Source organism: Symphalangus syndactylus, chromosome 12 (assembly GCF_028878055.3).
Source record: "Symphalangus syndactylus isolate Jambi chromosome 12, NHGRI_mSymSyn1-v2.1_pri, whole genome shotgun sequence".
Classification (NCBI taxonomy): domain Eukaryota; kingdom Metazoa; phylum Chordata; class Mammalia; order Primates; family Hylobatidae; genus Symphalangus; species Symphalangus syndactylus.
The window spans coordinates 42,543,801-42,562,371 of NC_072441.2; the positions used below are offsets into that span (position 1 = coordinate 42,543,801).

The following is an 18,571-nucleotide window of genomic DNA, read 5'->3' on the forward strand; positions in this document are numbered from 1 at the left end:
TAGTAGAGATGGGGTTTCTCCATGTTGGCCAGGCTGGTCTTGAACTCCTGACCTCAGGTGATCTGCCCGCTTCATCCTCCCAAAGTGATGGGATCACAGGCATGAGCCACCGCGCCCGGCCAACATCCCCATCTTTTAAATGGTTACAGTTGTTATCCAGTAGGAGTCCACAGAAACTAATCGATAATAATTGTATTTGAAAAGACTGCTTAGAGTGATCATCATTTCTTGCCTGGATTAGTACAGTAGCCTCTTTATTATGTGTCTATTGCAGCATAGCAAACTCATCTCAAGATTCTTTGGGTATACTAGGTGTTTCTTTTCCTGGTCTCAACTGGGCTCACTTATGCAGCTGTATTCAGCTGGTGGCTAAGCTGGACTGGAATGCCTACTGTGGCTTCACTTTTGTTCTCATACACATGGCTTCTTTCCACATGGTTTCTCTCATCTTCCATGTTGTCTCTCTTTCAAGCAGGATAGTTTGGACTTCTTTACATAGCAGTTCGTTTTTAAGAGCAAAAACAAGCTATGAGCTCTCTTGAAGCCTGTACTTGGAACTCCTGCACGTCAGTAGAATGTCACTTCAGTCAGAGTCCCTCAGAAGACTACCCTCAGAGTCAATGTGGAAGAGTGTGAATGCAGAGAGGCAGGATTCACTTGAGGCCATTTTGTAACAATGCACCATAGCTTCACAACATGTTTCCCTGCCTCCCTTGAATCTATTGTTTCTTAACACGGGTCAGACTATATCATTTCTTTGCTGAAACCCTGCCCTGAGTTTCCATTTCATTCAAAGTAAAAACCAAAGTCTTCTTTGGGAGGCCAAGGCGAGCGGATCACGAGATCAGGAGAGCGAGACCATCCCGGCTTACACAGTGAAACCCCGTCTCTACTAAAAATACAAAAAATTAGCCGGGCATGGTGGCGGGCGCCTGTAGTCCCAGCTACTCCGGAGGCTGAGGCAGGAGAATGAGGTAAACCCGGGAGGCGGAGCTTGCAGTGAGCCAAGATTGTGCCACTGCACTCCAGCCTGGGCGACAGAGCGAGACTCTATCTCAAAAAATAAAAAAACACCAAAGTCTTTATATGGCCTACAGGGCCCTATATGATCTTGCCTTAACCAAATAGGGATTTATTTTCCATCTGAAACAAGAAGTAGAAAGGTAGCCAGTCTAGGGCTTGTGTAGCAGTTCAGTAAGGCCATCAGGGACCCAGAAACAAGAAGTATAAAGGTAGCCAGTCTAGGGCTTGTATAGCAGTGCCCAGTAAGGCCATCAGAGACCCAGGCTCTCTTTCTGCTCTGCCATCCTTAGTGTATTGGGTTTTGTCCTATTTGTTCCTCGTTGTTACAAGATGACTGCTGTACTTTCAGGCCTTGGGTCTGCATTCCTGGCAAATAGAAAAGGAGAAGTAAAAGTTTTCATCAAAATCCTGGGTTTAGTTCTCTTTGATGAAACTTGGTAATATGGTTACTTCTGGCTGCAGGAGAGCCTGGTGAAGTGAGAATTTCAGCTGTAGACCTTGTTGCATCTAACATGATGGGAGGTTTTCTTTTTTATTGTTGTTTTTTAAGTGAGGATAATAGGAGGATGGTATTACGTAGGCACCCAGCACTATCTGCTTCAGTACCAACTATGTGTCAGAAACTGTACTGTTGCTATGAAAGCATATTTTTTCAGTGGGCATGGCCGTTATGACACTTAAAAATAATATGGGTCAGGCAGTTATAATAATTCCATTTCACAGATGAGGAAATCGAAGCTTTAGCATGATTGCAGTATCAGAATTTATACAAGGTCATTCTGATGCCAAATGCTTCATTATTTCCATAACACAACATTCTAACTGAGCCTTCTGTTCAAAACAAACAAACAAAAAACACAATATGGCCTACATTTGTGTGAAGCCTTTGCTGCTCTTTCAAATTATATTTGGTTTTCATGTCTGTCTTCTTTAATAAATTGAATACCAGAAAGAAAGAAGGATCAGGTCATTTTTATCTTTATATTTCATTGCCTAGAACTCAGTGCATGTTTTGAATAAAGTTTTTTTTTTAAACTTTATATGATAAGGAAACTGAAAGACAGATGAGCAAACAGGTACAGATAAATAGGATAATAGCTTGAATTGCATGGTCAGTGCACTGGACTTGTGTTTGAATTGGTTTCTTGCTTTCTAGTTGAGAGCACTCTCCTTTTGAGGCACAGAATGTTGGATTAGGGTGAAATTAGAGAAGAAGAAATGTGTTCTGCCAATATCCCTGGCTTAAGGCAGGTAATATCTATTAACGCAAATCAATCTGGTCAAGATGTAGTTCAAATATAGATAAATGGGTATGTCAGAGGGCCCCTCGAAGAAAGCTGCTTTAAGCATGCTTTCCCCAAAACTAAAATCAAGAAAGTTAGACTAAATGGTTTTTGAAATTCCTTCTAGCTAACATAGTATATGAATCATTGTATCCAGTGAGTTTTTATGGGTACTCTAACATTTCTTGGCATCTATCAGGTCAGACTGTTTTATATTTCTGAAATATAGGGAGAGTAACAGCTTTTTCACTACTCTGGGAACTGGGCCAATGAGGAGTAAACATCCTCTCCTGTCTGTCCCTAAATGAAGTACTTGGTCACGAGTGACAGTCCATTTTCATTTTGTTCTTTGAATCTGGTCTTGTTCTTATTTCAGTGTTTTTCTTAACTTTACTGTGAGTTTGTTGAAGTATATTAAATTGAAAATGTCAGTTTATGTTTGAGTCTTAAAAATAAGAATTTCGTTATTGTATAAAGTAAAAGTCACTGTATTTACCAAATACATATTATCACATTTGTGTATTTGAAATACTTGACTGGCACATGAGGTAATTTAATTACAATGTACTGTGTAGTCTGTAGTTGGTCCCTTGTAGTAGAATTGTGTTGAATGAAAGTGGCAAGGTTAAATAGCAGATATAATGTAGTATAAGATATGATTATAAGCTTTTACATTTTCCACAATTGAAATAAAGTTAATATTACTTTTGGTTCTTTTGGTCTCTTTTAAATAATGTCTTTTCCTTATTAGACAAGGTTAAGAAGTGGAGAAAATTTTATTATCAAAAAAATAGAGAAAACATGGAAAACTTTGAAAAATAAAATGGAAATCCCTCTTAATTTATCTTTCCCTCTATTTTTAAAGTTCTTATTTTTAACATAACTTGAAATAAAAGTGTGTTTACACAGCAGTATAACAGCTGCTTATACTGCTGTTAACTAATCAAGGGCACAAATAAGGGAAACCTTTCTTTATTCGCTAGCTGACTTGAAATTCTTTTGTTATGACACTTAAGTAGCATCCTGAACTTTCTCTTTTCTAAAGTTAGTTTAAAGCCCTGATGTTTGTAAGCTTTATAAGGGAGTCTGTCTGTGCCCAATACAGTGCATTGAACATATTACTGATTAATTTTAAAATTATTGAATTGACCATTCTATTTCTTGTTTTATACTCCCAACTTTTTAAATGAAGTCTTGTAAGTGGATAAATAAAATATAGTATGTATACACAATGGAATATTATTCAGTCATAAATAATGAAATCTTGTCATTTCAGACAACGTGAATGTACCTAGAGGACACTAAGCCAGGCACAGAAAGACAAATACCACATGATCTCACTCATAGGTGGAATCTAAAAGGTTGTTCTCAAAGAGGTAGAGAGTAGAATGGTAGTTTTAAGAGGACAAGAGGGGAGTGGGGAAAAAGGGGTAGGGAAAGATGGGTTAATGGGTACAAAAAAGTTGGGAATATGTAACAAGAAACATGAAAATAGTTATTCTCTTTGATAGACATTTAGGTTGATTCCATATCTTGGCTATTGTGAATAATGCTGTAATAAACATAGGAGTGCAGATATCTGTAAAACCTACTGATTTCATTTTCTTTGGATATATATACCCAGTAGTGGGATTTACCGGATCATATGGTAGTTCTGTTTAAAATTTTTTGAGCAACCTTCATGCTGTTTTCCATAATGGCTATACATTTCCATAATGGCTATACCAGCAGTGTATAAGGGTTCCCTTTTATCCATACCCTCATCAACACCTGCTATCTTTTGATTTTTTGAGAGTACCTATTCTAACTAGAGTGAGGTGATGTCTCATTGTAGTTTTGACTTGCATTTTTTGATGATTAGTGATGTTGAACATTTTTTCATACACCTGTGGGTTGTTTGTATGTTCTTTTTTGGAGAAATGTCTGTGTAGGCCTTTTGCCCGTTTTTTGATCAGGTTATTTGTTTGTTATTGAGTGTTTGAGTTCTTTATATTTGGGTATTAACCCTTTATCAGTTGTGTAGTTTGTAAATGTATTCTCCCAGTCTATGACTGGCATCCTTGCTCTGTTGATTGTTACCTTTACTATGCAGAAGATTTTTAGTTTGATACAATTCCATTTGTCTATACAGGTTAAATATCCTGTATCTGAAATGCTTACAACCAGAGTGTTTTGGATTTGGGATTTTTTCAGGTTCTGGAATATTTGCATTATACTTAGTGGTTGATCATTCCAAATCAAATTTTGAAAATTCAAAATGTTCCAATAAGCATTTAGTTTGAGTATCATGTTGGCAATCAAAAGGTTTCATGGTGGCTCACGCCTATAATCCCAACAATTTGGGGGGTCAAGGCAGGAGGATCACTTGATGCCATCAGTTCAAGACCAGCCTGGGCAATGTAGCAAGACCCTGTCTTTACAAAAAATAAAAATTAGCTAGGCATGGTGGAGCCCACCTGTAGTCTTAGCTACTTGGGAGGCTAAGGTGGGAGGATCACTTGAGCCCAGTGTTTCAAGGTTGCTAATGAGCAATGATTGTACCACTACACTCCAGCCTGGGTAACAGAGTGAGACCCTGTCTTTTTTTTAAAAAAAAAAAAAAAGATTTTGGAGCGTTTGAGAGTTTTGGATTTAGAATGCTCAAACTGTTTTTGCTTTTGTTGCCCATGCTTTTCAGGTTTTGTCCAAAATATTCTTGCCTAGACCAGTGACATGGAGCTTTCCCCTATATTTCCCCCATATTTTCTTCTTGTGATTTTGTAGTTTGGGGTCTTACATTTAAGTTTTTAATCCATTTTGAGTTGAGTTTTTGTCTATGGTGAGAGATAAGAATCTAATTTCATTCTCTCATGTGGATATCCAGTTTTCCCAACACCATTTGTTACCCTTTTCCCATTGAGTGTGCTTGGCACCTTTGTCAAGAATTAATAAACTGTAGATGGATGATTTATTTCTGGGCTGTCGTCTGTTCCATTGATCTGTGTGTCTTTTCTATACCAGTACCATGCTATTTTGATTACTATAGCTATGTAGTGTGTTTTGAAGTCAAGTAGTATGATACCTCCAGCTTTGTTCTTTTTGCTTTAGATTGCTTTGGCTATTTATGTTCTCTTGTTGTCTTTCTTTATGGTTAGGTGATTTTCTCTAGTAATGTGTTTGGATGGTTTCCCTGTTATTTTTGTTGTATCTCTTATAGGTTTTTGCTTTGCAGTTACCATGAAGCTCATGAAAAAAATCTTAAAATGAGATATTTTAAACTAATAGCAACCCAACTTTGATTGTAAAGATAGGAAAATAAATAAAAAACAAACTCTACATTTTAACTCCATTTTCTCCCACATTTGTAATTTTTGATGTCTCGTTTTACATCTTATATTGCCCATCTCTTGGCAAATTAAAAGTTATTATTTTAATAGTTTTGTCTTTTAGCCTTCATATTAAAGATACAAGTGCTTTATGTATCACATTTATAGTATTATAGTAGTCTGTCTTCCAGTATACTTACTAGTGAGTTTTATACCTTTAAGATGTTTTCTTGTTACACATTAGAGTCCCTTTCTTCATTTGAAGAACTGTTTTTAGCATTTTTTTGTTTGCTTATATGTTCGAGACAGGGTCTCACTCTGTCCTTCAGGCTAGAGGGCAGTGGTGCGATCATGGCTCACTGCAGTCTTGATCTCATGGACTTGAATGATCCTCCCACCCCAGCCTCCCGAGTATCTGGGACTACAGCCACATGCCACCACACCCAGCTGATTTTTTAATTTTCATTTTTAGTAGAGTCAGAGTCTTGGTGTGCCACCCAAGGCCTTGAGCTCCTGAGCTCAAGCAGTCCTTCCACCTTGGCCACCCAAAGTGCTGAGATTATAGGTGTGAACCATTGTTCCTGGCCTATTTTTTTTTTTTTAACATTTCTTGTAAGACGTATCTGATGATGATAAATTCTCTTAGCTTTCATTTGTCTGGCAAAGTCTTTATCTCTGCTTTATTTCTAAAGGATAGCTGTGCCGGGTACAGTATTCTTGGTTGACAGCCCACCCCCCCCCCCCAATCTTTTTTTTTCTTTAGCAATTTAAATATATCATCTCACTCATCCTGACTTATAAGGTTTCTGCTGAGAAGTCTATTGCTAGACAGATTGGAACTTCCTTATATGTTATTTGCATCTTTTGTTGCTTTCAAAATCTTTTTGTCTTTGATATCTTGAGAATTTGATTATAGTATTTCTTGGGGTAGACTTATTTGGGCTGTATCTGACTGGTAACTTTTGACCTTTCTATACCTGGATAATTTGTATCTTTCTCTAGTTTTGGGAAGTTTTGTGTTACTATCTCTTTGAATAAGCTTTCTACCCCTTTGTCATTCTCAATTCCCTCTTGAAGCCCAGTAACCCAAATATTTGCTCTTTTGATACTGTTGCATTGTTCTGTAAACTTCTTCATTCCCTTTTACCCTTTTTTAATTGTTTCTCCTCCAGCTATGTGTTTTCAAATGGCTTGTCTTCAAGCTCAGATTTTTCTATTTGATAGATTCTGCTGTTGATATTCTCTACTGCGTTCATTTTGTTCATTGTATTTTTCAGCTCCAGGATTTCAGTTTGTTTAATCTCTCAAGTTTCTCTGATAAATTACTGGATTCTTCCCCTGTGTTTTATTGAAGTTTATTGAGTTTCCTTAAAACAGCTCTTTTGAATTCTCTGAGACATCACACATCTCCATCACTTTAGGATTGTTTCCTGGTGCCTTATTTTGTTTGTTTCCTGAAATTATGGTTCCTGAATGCTTTCTTAAAATTTTTTTTTGAGACAGAGTCTCACTCACTCTGTTGCCCAAGCTGGAGTGCAGTGGAGTGATCTCGGCTCTCTGCAGCCTCCGCCTCTTGGGTTCAAGCTGTTCTCCAACCTCAGCCTCCTGAGTAGCTGAGATTACAGGCATGTACTACCACTCCTGGCTAATTTTTATACTTTTAGTAGAGACAGGGTTTTACCATGTTGGACAGACTGGTCTCAAACTTCTGACCTTAGGTAATCCACCCACCTTCACCTCCCAGTTGTTGGCGTGAGCCACTGTGCCCGACCCCTGAATATTCTTCATGCCTTTGGCCTGCCCCAACATCTGAACATTGAGGGATTAGCTGTTTATTCCCCATTCACAGCCTGGTGGTGGTTTGTTCCTGTTCTTCCAGAAATTCTAAGCAGGGCGATTATTGTGTTCTCCGAGCCCTTGGCCACTATCACTGTTTCAGCACTAGATGGCACCGCAAGCCCAGGTTTGCAGTGAATTCACAGTTGGTTTGTGTTCTGGCCCAGATTGACTAGGGGAGAGACTGGAGGGTAGTTTGTCTCACTGGGTGTGGGAGTTTCCACCTGGGGCCAGGACACATTAGGTACTGTGTCACTCTGCTTAGTGCTTGGGCCTCACCATGGCGTGCTCCAAAGCAACATTGTGTACCTGTTCCCCTCTCATTCTTTCAAGCATCAGTGTCTCCACACTGTGCTGCCTGGGGTTGAGGGAAGGGGTGGAGCAGGCAGTATTGTGGCCAGGACGGCCACCATAATGCTAGGTCACACCTGAAAACCATAGCTGCCAAGACAAGCACAGCACAGGGATATGCCCAAGACCCATGCAACTATAGCCTGCCTGCTGCTGAGGTTTATTTGTGGCTTAAGTCTACTGCAGACAGACAGTAGTGATGTAGCCCCGAGTCCATTCCACCGAGGCCATGTCTCTCTATCTGACACTGAAGTGAGTTCAGAGGCACGGTCTTTGGGTGCCAGCTTGGGATCAGTGGGCCATCAAATTTTATCCATTGTGGAGTTTTACCATGGTAGACTTGTCACTGAGTCAAGATCAAAGTACTGCTTTTATATCCCTCTTTTTCCCCCAGTAGATGGAGGCACTCTCCAAGCTGTGCTGCCTAGGGTTGGAAGAAGGATAATGGGGTCCCAGTCCTGCCACCAGGACTACTACATCCCCGGGGCACCAACCAGGCCCATACCACTATAGCCTTCCTGCTGCTGAAGTTCACTCATGGCCTGAGGCTACTGTAGATGCCAGAACACAAGTCTGTCACACTAAGGCCACAGGTTTCCACATAGTATCAGGATGGGTCCTTGTCTGCCTAGCTTGGTCTGGGGTTAAGGGCCATGGGGTTCTGCTTGGTGTTGGGTTTCACCACAGCAGGCCCAGTGCTGAGCTACAAGTCAAAAGTCCTGCACTCACTTCCCTCTCCTTACCCCAAGTGGGCTGTGTCTCTCTCTCTGCTGTGCTTATAGTTGGGGGAGAGGTGATTCAGGCATTGCACCCCTGTCTTTCCTACCCTCTTCAGTTGATCTTTTCTTAGTAATGCTAAAACCAGATAACGGTCATCTCTGATCTGGTTCCTTGGCTCTTGTGAAGTTACTTTCATGCATAGATCATGTTCAAATTTATGTTTCTGTGGGGAGTCAATCGCTGGAGAGTCTTATTCAGCCATCTTGACTCTGCGTCTTCTCCAAATTCTCTTTATCAGATAGAGGGAAGCAGGAGTTCCTCAGCAGTGACAGGTTTTCCTTAATTGTAAAGGAAGAATATTAAATAACATAATGGACAAGTCATTAAACAACAAACAAACAAACAAACAAACTAATCTGCCAAGCATAAGCCCTGCCCTCAGATTGCTCATAGTCTTTGAAGAGTAGTCAGATAAAAAAAAAGGGGGTAATTGTTTCAATAAGATACACAATATCAGAGCACACAGGAGAGGCATTCAACTAAATTCTAAAGAAAGGGACTGGACAGGAAATTATTTCCCAGCAAGAGTTGTTCTTGATCTTTGAAACAAAGTAAAAGTTAACAGGGCCAAGAAGAGACTGGAAAGAGATAACTGCAGGAGAAAGGAGAGATGGTGCATACCAAAGGTGCAGCATGCTTAGTGGCTGAGCCAAGAAAGATGATTTCTTGAAGTAAAGTTTTATAATTTGATATGATTGGAGTTTAAGGAACAAAGTGGAAAGAAATGGGAGTTGAAGTAGGCAGTAAACGAAACTGTTAGGTGTTTCTTCTGGCCTATGAGAAATAAGGACTAATTTCCTGAGATACTAAGAGTACCATGAACAAAGAAATTTTGCAGACCTCTGGCTTTGGACATAATATTAAAGAACAAATCTGCAAAAGCAGTTCATAAAGTGTTTTCTGATAAATGTGTAAGGATTGAAACAAAAATATTTGGAGGAATGGAACTAGCTTGAACTGTTTTTTATCTAAGCATTTTTTGCCTCAGTCCACTTTACCTGAAACTAGACAATAGAAATTTGGGATTTTATTCTTTGACAATAGACATGTGCTAGTGTTTTTGACAGCTTGCCAAGGGTAGACACTTAAACTTTGGAAACCAAATGGATCGTAGGACTTATATTCCATTATAAATACTGAAAAATCTAGACAGTATTTTGGCTCAAGTAGAAGATCATCGTTTATCTGTTTAGTGACAGATCAGGAATACAATTTCTAACAGGTGTAGATTACCTGTTTTAGGAATTCTTAACCTAGGATCCGTGGAACCTGGTAAGTATACATAACAACATGAAATTTTCTTTGTACTATTTTTTGTTGGAGTTTCAAAGGAATTCTTAGCTGGAAACAGGCTGGGCACGTGTTTCATGCCTGTAAACCCAGCACTTTGGGAGGTCAAGGTGGGAGGATCACTTAGGCCAAGAGTTTGAGATCAGCCTGGACAACATGGCAAAATCCCATCTCTACCAGGAAAAAAAAAAAAGAGAGATTTATAGAAATCAACTACTTCATATTTTGCATAATATACCTGCAGGCACAAGGTAAATTGATATGAAAACCAAGATGAGATCCCATATCACCCATAAGCTTACCCTTTTCACTATTTTGCATGATATGTAATTTTTAGAAATTAAGAATGAATGTAGAAAGTATTTGCATCAACTTATTTATATGGGTGTGAGGACTTCTCAAAAAATTAAGGAAAATCTTTGCATTAATTAGGTCTGTGATTCAAAGGTACAAAAAGGCTGCACAGTGTGTCTTTTTCTTTTCCATGTCCTTCATAAACTCAAGTCCCCTCCCCAGAGGTAACCATTATCTTTGGTTTCTTGTGTTTCAGAATTTAAACATTTTAAATCCAATGGTATTATAGTAATGGACTTTGAAGCAGTAAATGATATAGAAATAGCTAGAACATAACTTTAGTTGTTGTAAATATAGATTAGCTGTGCTTAACTGATTGGATTTTCATTTTAAGGTGACTGTAATTGTCTTAGCTTCCATCAATAGAACACAATTTAGAGGTGTTCTCAAGTAATGATGCTTTTGTACTGAGTCAACCAAATTACCAGTTGGAGTACTTAGCCTTGAAATATACAGTTGGCCATTAATATCTGTGGATTCAACATCTGCAGATTCAACCAATTGCAGATTGAAAGTATTGGGGAAAAAAAATAAAAAATAATACAAATAATACAGCATAGCAACTATTTACATACCACTTGTATTGTGTATTATAAATAGAGATTAAAGTATGGGGTGTGTATTTAGATTATATGCAAATACCAAACCATTTTATATAAGTGACTTGGTCATCTTTAGATTGTAGTATATGTGGGATCCTGGAACCAACCTCCCACACATACCAAAGAACAACTGTATAAATGGAGTTCTGAATATAGTTTTCCCAAGCCCCCTAGTACATTTAATTCATTAACTAAAAAGTGGTCATAAAAATATCTATTTTGCCAATATTCATTTATTTTTAAGAAGTTTCTTACAGAAGATAAAATTATTCATCTATTGAATTTTTTTATTTGTATAAATTTAAGGAATACAAGTGCAGTTTTGTTACATGAATATATTATGTAATGATGAAGTCTGGGCTTTTAGTGTTTACCTATAGAATTTAATAATACTTTTTATTTATTAAGTGACTACAGTGAGCCAGTACTTGTATTTAGAACTTCATTTACAATATTTGTGAATTATCACAGTATCTCTGAAAGGTGGCTACTATTATTATTTAGATTTTGTAGACTATTAAAACTGAGTATTTGAAAAGTTAAGTAACTTGCTCAAGGTTCACAGTGTAGGGGTTGGGATCTAACCTGGGTTCCTAAGATACCAAAATCCGCTATCTTTACACAGCCTTGTGTGTAGATGTGTTGTGTTCACTTTATTTTAATATAAATGTATTTGTCAAGTAATGCCCCTTAGTGAGTGGCCAGTGAGTTCTTGAATTTATGATTTTGTATGGTTATAATAAAAGTCAGTAAGTAGTTGGTCTATTACTTATTAAGGAGATAATTAAATATAGTTAAATGTAATGTAATCAAGAAAGACTCTCTTAGGCTGAAAACACTGCATATTTACTGAGCAGCCAACTCTCCTAAACTCCCACATTTGTATGTTTATTTTTTTCTGTAGGGGGATTCCCGAAGTCTTCCGTTTTCTGAGAATGTGAGTGCTGTTCAAAAATTAGACTTTTCAGATACAATGGTGCAGCAGAAATTGGATGATATCAAGGATCGAATTAAGAGAGAAATAAGGAAAGAACTGAAAATCAAAGAAGGAGCTGAAAATCTGAGGAAAGTCACAACAGATAAAAAAAGTTTGGCTTATGTAGACAACATTTTGAAAAAATCAAATAAAAAATTAGAAGAACTACATCACAAGCTGCAGGAATTAAATGCACATATTGTTGTATCAGATCCAGAAGATATTACAGGTATAGTAGTGCTTTATTTGATGTTTATATGGTATATTAATACAAAAATGTATCTTTTTAGAAAATAGTAAGTTTTGGGACATAAATAATTTTTAGCTTTTCTGAAAGTACAGAGACTTTTTCTCTTTTGGTTAAGGTCTTATTTATATTCTGTTCAGAAGGGCAGAAGTTGATAGGTATGGAAATTGAAATGTTTACTTAGAATTTAATAACCCTAATGTATTCTCTCTTACTCTCTGTCAGTAGGACATTACTTAGAGTGAGTCTCCAGTATTAATGTTTTGTATTGAGTCAGTCACATGCTCTTACCTGATTCATCCTGTAATCAACAGCACAAGTTTGCCAGCTCACTTAAAGTTAAAACTGTGTTCTTTGAACAAGAGATAGTTTTATTATTTGCAAATGTAATTAGTCAAACCTATGGCCTTCATTCTTTGTGCCCTAAGCAACTGAATTAACAAGTAAACTACTAGGCATAGTGTTCAAAAAAGAAAAACATAATAGAAAAAACTGTTACACATTACTTTTATTTTCTTTAAGTATAGAAAATAAGAGGAAAATATAACCTATGATTTCAATATAAAAACAATTTTTAAACAATAGAATTAATAAATATTTATGTTGGAATTTTTTTAATGGTATAGAAAGTAAAAATTGAAAACCCACCTCTTTCTTTCTTAGACTGTCTCCTTAAAGGTAACATTACTTTTTGTCATATATCCTTCCAGATAAAAAATTCTATATTTGTGCCAATATTCACCCATCAGTATGTATAGTCTTTCTATAACTTTTTATACAAAAACTTATGTTTAAGTTTAAGCCAAGGTCTGAAGACATTATCAATCTCTATAACTGTCAATTTTTTTATTTGCAAAGAAAAAGAGTATGAGAGTGTATAGAGTAATACACCTATAGCATGGTAGAAAATTTAGAAGAACCTGTGTGATTAGCTAATAAATAACAGATGTAAGTAATATTAATTTTGATTAAGAAAATACATAAATTTGGCTAAGAACCTTAAATTTTTACCATCTCAAAAGTTGCAGAAAACACTACTGATATTTAGTGTTCTTGTTAAAACTTGTTTTTCGATATCACTTTCAACATGTGGGATTTAGGGCTTTTATTAGGAGGCTCTCTATGTAGAGATTTCAACCTTGTAAGAATAATCGAAACTTTAAAATGAAAGAAATAATAGGAAATCCACCTTCTAATTTTAGATTGAAATAATCCCAAAGATGCAAATTAGTTTTTTCAGAATCACCAATTTAGTTAAAAAGAACCCTTCAGCTCTTCATCTAGTATTCTTACATAGTCAATAATTATGTTATAAATGGAAATAATGTATTATGAAAATGCTGTTTTTAGTAATATATAAGCTTAGAAATAGCCTGTTCCATGGAACTCTGCCAAACTCTACATTTTTTTTACCTGTTACATCTTTAAGAGCAGTCTAAAATAAGAAACAGCACTGGAGCGGTTTATTTAGAGAAATTTTCCTCCCCACAGAATACTGATAACTACCTTGTGATTCACTGGGATATAGAAGAGTTTTATCATCACGAGGAGCCCATTTGGTTTCCCCATTCGTTTTATAAAAGTTAACTTTATTGTGGCTGGGTGCAGTGGTTCGTGCCTGTAATCCTAGCACTTTGGGAGGCCAAGGCAGGCGGATCACTTGAGGCCAGGAGTTCACGACTAACCTGGCCAACATGGTGAAACCCTGTCTCTACTAAAAATACAAAAATTCGTCGACGTGGTGGCGTGTGCCTGTAGTTCCAGCTACTCGGGAGGCTGAGGCATGAAAATTGCTTAAACCCAGGAAGTGGAGGTTGTGTTGAGCCAAGGTCGTGCCACTGTCCTCCAGCCTGGGCAACAGAGAGCGATTCTGTCTCAAAAAAAAAAAAAAAGATTTATTGAAGTATAAATTACATATGACAAAATGCACGTATTTTAAGTACATGATTTCATGATTTTTAACAAATGTGTGTGTGCACCCAGCTAACCATCTCTACAGTCGATCTAGAAGATTTTCATCACTTCAGTCGTTCTGGTATAATCCTTCCCAGCTAACCCATGATCCCCAACCCTGGCCATAGGAACCCGCTGATCCATCTTCTATCACTTTAGATTGAATTTGTCTTTCCTATTGTTTTATATAAAGAAATTACCTCCTTTAAGTCCTATCAAATTCCTGATCACCCTTAAAAAACAATTTTTAGCTATTACCACAAAACCTTCCATGACATTCTCTGCTTTATCTTCTCTGTGCTACTTTGTCCATTCATTATTGCATTGTAACGTATTTCTTTACATGTTTATATCACTAAACTGTCTCCTCCTTGAAGGGAGGGACATGTGTTCACTCATCTATTTTCAAGGCTTATTACAGAAACCGAAGCATAGTAGATGCTTACTTATGAATATTATATCTCAAAATAGAAAAACACCCAGCAAATCCGCATCTTATATTAGTCTTTAGAATTAGTATCAAACTCTAATTATTATGACACTTGAAACATTAAATAACTTAGAAAACAAAGACTTAAAGTTTTATGATAAAGCCAGAAACTTTTTATACTGACCATTTTTAATACTGACATTTCAGATGATTGGAGGGCAGATGATATATGAAATACAACTTTATACTATGACTTCTTAATACTTCAGTTTGTTCAGAATAAACTTGATAAGTTCGTCAAATTTTTATTTTACTAAAAAAATTCTGTTAGCAAATGGCATATTTACACAACTTGGTAACAAGTTATTTTCTCTTTTTCCCATTTTACTAACTTAACATAAAAAGCAACAACCACAACATAGAGGATTAAAATTAATGTCATTAATTTTAGGTCAGTTTGCCATAAAATTTTAGATGTTTTACCTTGCACACTAAGGTAAACCCATGAATTTATTTTAGATTAGGCCTGGCAAGAAGATTTCAAGGACATTGTGCTTTGCTTTCAGTTCTGAAAGGTATGAGTGGATTTATAACAGAAGTGTTTGACTAATTCCTGTTGTCTTGTGGGTACATAAGCTTAGTAAGCAGAACAAATGACTAAAGGAAAGAGGGACAAAATTTAAGTCTGCATTGTATAAATCATTACTGTATAAGTGGTTAGGGGACTTCTTTTTTTTGTTTGTTTGTTTTTGAGACAGCGTCTCCCTCTGTCACCAGGCTGGAGTTCAGTGGTGCCATCTCAGCTCACTGCAACCTCCGCCTCCCGGGTTCAAGATTCTCCTGCCTCAGCCTCCCGCGTAGCTGGTACTACAGGCTCCATGCCACCACAGCCAGCTAATTTTTGTATTTTTAGTAGAGGCAGGGTTTCATCATGTTGGCCAGAATGGTCTTGATCTCTTTACCTTGTTGATCTGCCCACCTCGGCTTCCCAAAGTGCTGGGATTACAGGCATGAGCCATCCCGCCCGGCTAGGGACTTGTTCTTAATTCACCTTTGTAATAATAATCTCTTCGAATCTTCAGTTTCTTGTTTGTAAAATAAGGATTTTTATCAGATGAACTTTTAAGCTATAAAACTCTGAAATATTCCTTATTGTAATGTCAAGGTCTGATTGTTTGGGAAAGTTATTTGTAAAATAAATGTATTCATTTATTCTTAAGAGTAGTAGGAAATGAATTTTTTATTTTCTTATCATGCCCATGATGCTCTGAGCTTCTTTTTCATCTTCTAAATACTTTAAAGATGATCATATGATTTTTGCCCATAAGACTATCCCCATAGGAGCAGAAAAAGCATTTAAGAAAATTCAACATTGTTTTGTGATAAAAATTCTATGAACAAATTAGGTATAGAAGAAATGTTTCTCAACACAAGAAGGTCTATATATGACAAGCCCACAACTAACATTGTACTTAATGGCGAAAAGCTGAAAGCTTTTCTTTTAAGATCAGGAACAAGATCAGGATGCTCACTCTCAACACTTCTTTTCAGCATAGTACTCTAAGCCCTAGCTAGAGCACTTAGGCAAGAAAAAGAAATAAAATGTATACAAATAGGAAAGGAAGAAGTGAAATTGTCTGTTTGTGAACAACACAATCTTACATATATGTATAAAATTCTAAAGACTCCACCATAAAGCTGTTAGAACTAATAAAGGAATTCAGTCAAGTTGCAGGATACAAAATCAGCATACAAAAGTCAGTATCATTTCTATATACTAACTATATAACATCTGAATAAAATTAAGAAAACAGTCTCATTAACAGCATAAAACATACGTAGTAAATTTAACCAAGAATTGAAAGAGCTCTATATAGAAAACTATAAAACATTGATGAAAGAAATTGAAGATGGTACAAATAAATGGAAAAATCTCCTGTGTTCATGAATTGGAAGAATTAATATTGTGAAAATGTCCATACTACCCAATGTGATCTACAGATTCAAGGTAATTCGTATCAAAATCCCAACATCATTCTTCACAGAAATAGAAAAAAAAATCCTAAAATTTACATGGAATCAGAAAAGACCCAACACCATCTTGAGCAAAAAGAACAAAACTAGAAGCATCACACTACCAAATTCCAAAATATTACAAAACTATAGTAATCTAAACAGCATCGTAATGACGAAAATAGACTCATTAACCAATGGAATAGAAAAGAGAGCCCAGAAATAAACCCACGCAGTTCAAATCAATTGATTTTTGACAAAGCTGCCAAGAACGCACGGTGGGGACTGGACAGTCTTCAATAAATGGTGTTGGGAAAACTGAATATCGACATGCAGAAGAATGAAGATGGACCTTTATCTCATATACGTAATACCTTTATACCTTATACCTTTAAACCTTATACCTTTATACCTTATACCTTTATCTTACCTTATACGTTTATAAGACTTAAATGTCAGTCCTGAAACTATAAAACTGCTAGAAGAAAATATAGAGGGAAAGCTGTATGACATTTGTCTAGGCAGAGGCAACAAGGCAAAAATAGATAAATGGGTTTGCATCAAATTGGAAACTTCTGCACAGCAAAGTAAACAATTAGCAGAGTGAAGAGACAACCCAAAGAATGGGAGAAAATATTTATAAATTATATATTGGATAAGGGGTCAATAAGGAACTCAAACTACTGAATTCAAGGAAAAGAAATAATCTTATTTAAAAAATGGGCAAAGGACCTGAGTAGACATTTATCAAAAGAAGGCATACAAATGGCCAACAGATAATATGAAAAAATGATCAGTATCTCTAGCCATCAGAGAAATGCAAATTAAAACCACCATGAGATACCACCTCATGCCTATTAGATTGGCTATTATCAAAAAAAATGGAAGATAAGTGATGGCAAGGATATGGAGAAAAGGGAAGCCTTGTGCATTGTTGGTGGTATTGTAAAATGAGTATGGCCACTTTGGAAGACAGTGTGGAGGTTCCTGAGAAAACTAAAAATAGGATTATTGTACAATCCAGCAATTCCTCTTCTGGGTATACAGAGAAATTGAAATCAGCATGTTGAAGAGATGTCTGTACTCCTATGTTCATTCCAGCGTTATATAGCCAAGATATCCAAACAACTGAAGTGCCCATCAACAGACAAATGGATTTTTAAAACGTGGTATATAAACACAAATACTATTCAGCTTAAAGATGTAGGAAATTCTGCCATTTGCAACATGGATGAACCTAGAGGACCTTAGGCTAAATGAAATAAACCAGACACAGAAAGACAAATAGCTAATGATCTCACTTATGTGTGGAATCTTAAAAAGACAAATTCATTGAAGTAGAAGAGAATGCTGATTACCAGAGGCTTGAACTGGGGAGGGAGAGGATGGGTAAATGGGAAAGAGGAAGTTGTTGGTCACAGGTTAAAAAGTTTTAGTTAGACAGGAGAAATAAGTTTTGGTGATCTATTACACAGCATGGTGACTATAGTTAATAGCAATGTATTGTATATTTCAAAATAGCTAAAAGAAAGGTTGTCAAATCTCATTGCGAAGAAATAAATATTTGAGGTGATAGATACCTTAGCCTAATTTGATCATTCTGCAATGTATAAATGTAATGAAACATCACATTGTACCCCATAAATATATAATTTGTTGATTAGAAATAAAAATAGTTTAATGGGGTATTGTTGTCATCCTATGTGGAAATTACAGTGATGCTTAGCTGAGGCTAAATGTACCTTATGAAAAAAGATTACTGATCTCTGTAAAATGGAGTAGTAATCTAAGCCTTAGTTGGAAACTGACACTCGTTTGAGAAAGATCCGGTTTCCTGAATCTTGGTTTAAGTATATCATCACTGAAGAAGACTGTAAGAACTTTTTTTTTATGTTTTATTAAGTATAGATAATAATTTGGGTAGTGTATAGTCTCTGTTTTCATCTTATTTCCTTTTCTTGTACCATTCTTATATTTTCAAACCCCACCAAACTTAGATTGGTTTTTACTTATTAATGTGGTGAATATTTTCTTTAATATTTGAAATATTCAGAAGGGAATTACTAATTTAGTAATATAATATACCTAATAATATTGGGATTTTGTGGGGTTAATCTTAGCAAATTCT

The 18,571-nt window shown here is 36.3% G+C and overlaps 1 protein-coding gene across 4 annotated transcripts in view; it reads left to right on the forward strand.

The window, feature by feature from the left end:
- PKN2 (protein kinase N2) overlaps window positions 1–18,571 on the forward strand; it is a 150,814-nt gene that overhangs the window by 34,357 nt on the left and 97,886 nt on the right. For all 4 annotated transcript variants that reach the window (XR_010117462.1, XM_063625329.1, XM_063625331.1 and 1 more), the window contains exon 2: window positions 11,729–12,029. Coding sequence is in view for 3 of the 4 variants with exons in the window: in XM_063625329.1 (XP_063481399.1) it covers window positions 11,729–12,029 (301 nt within the window). In the remaining variant the exon portion in view is untranslated. The remainder of the gene's footprint in view (window positions 1–11,728; window positions 12,030–18,571) is intronic.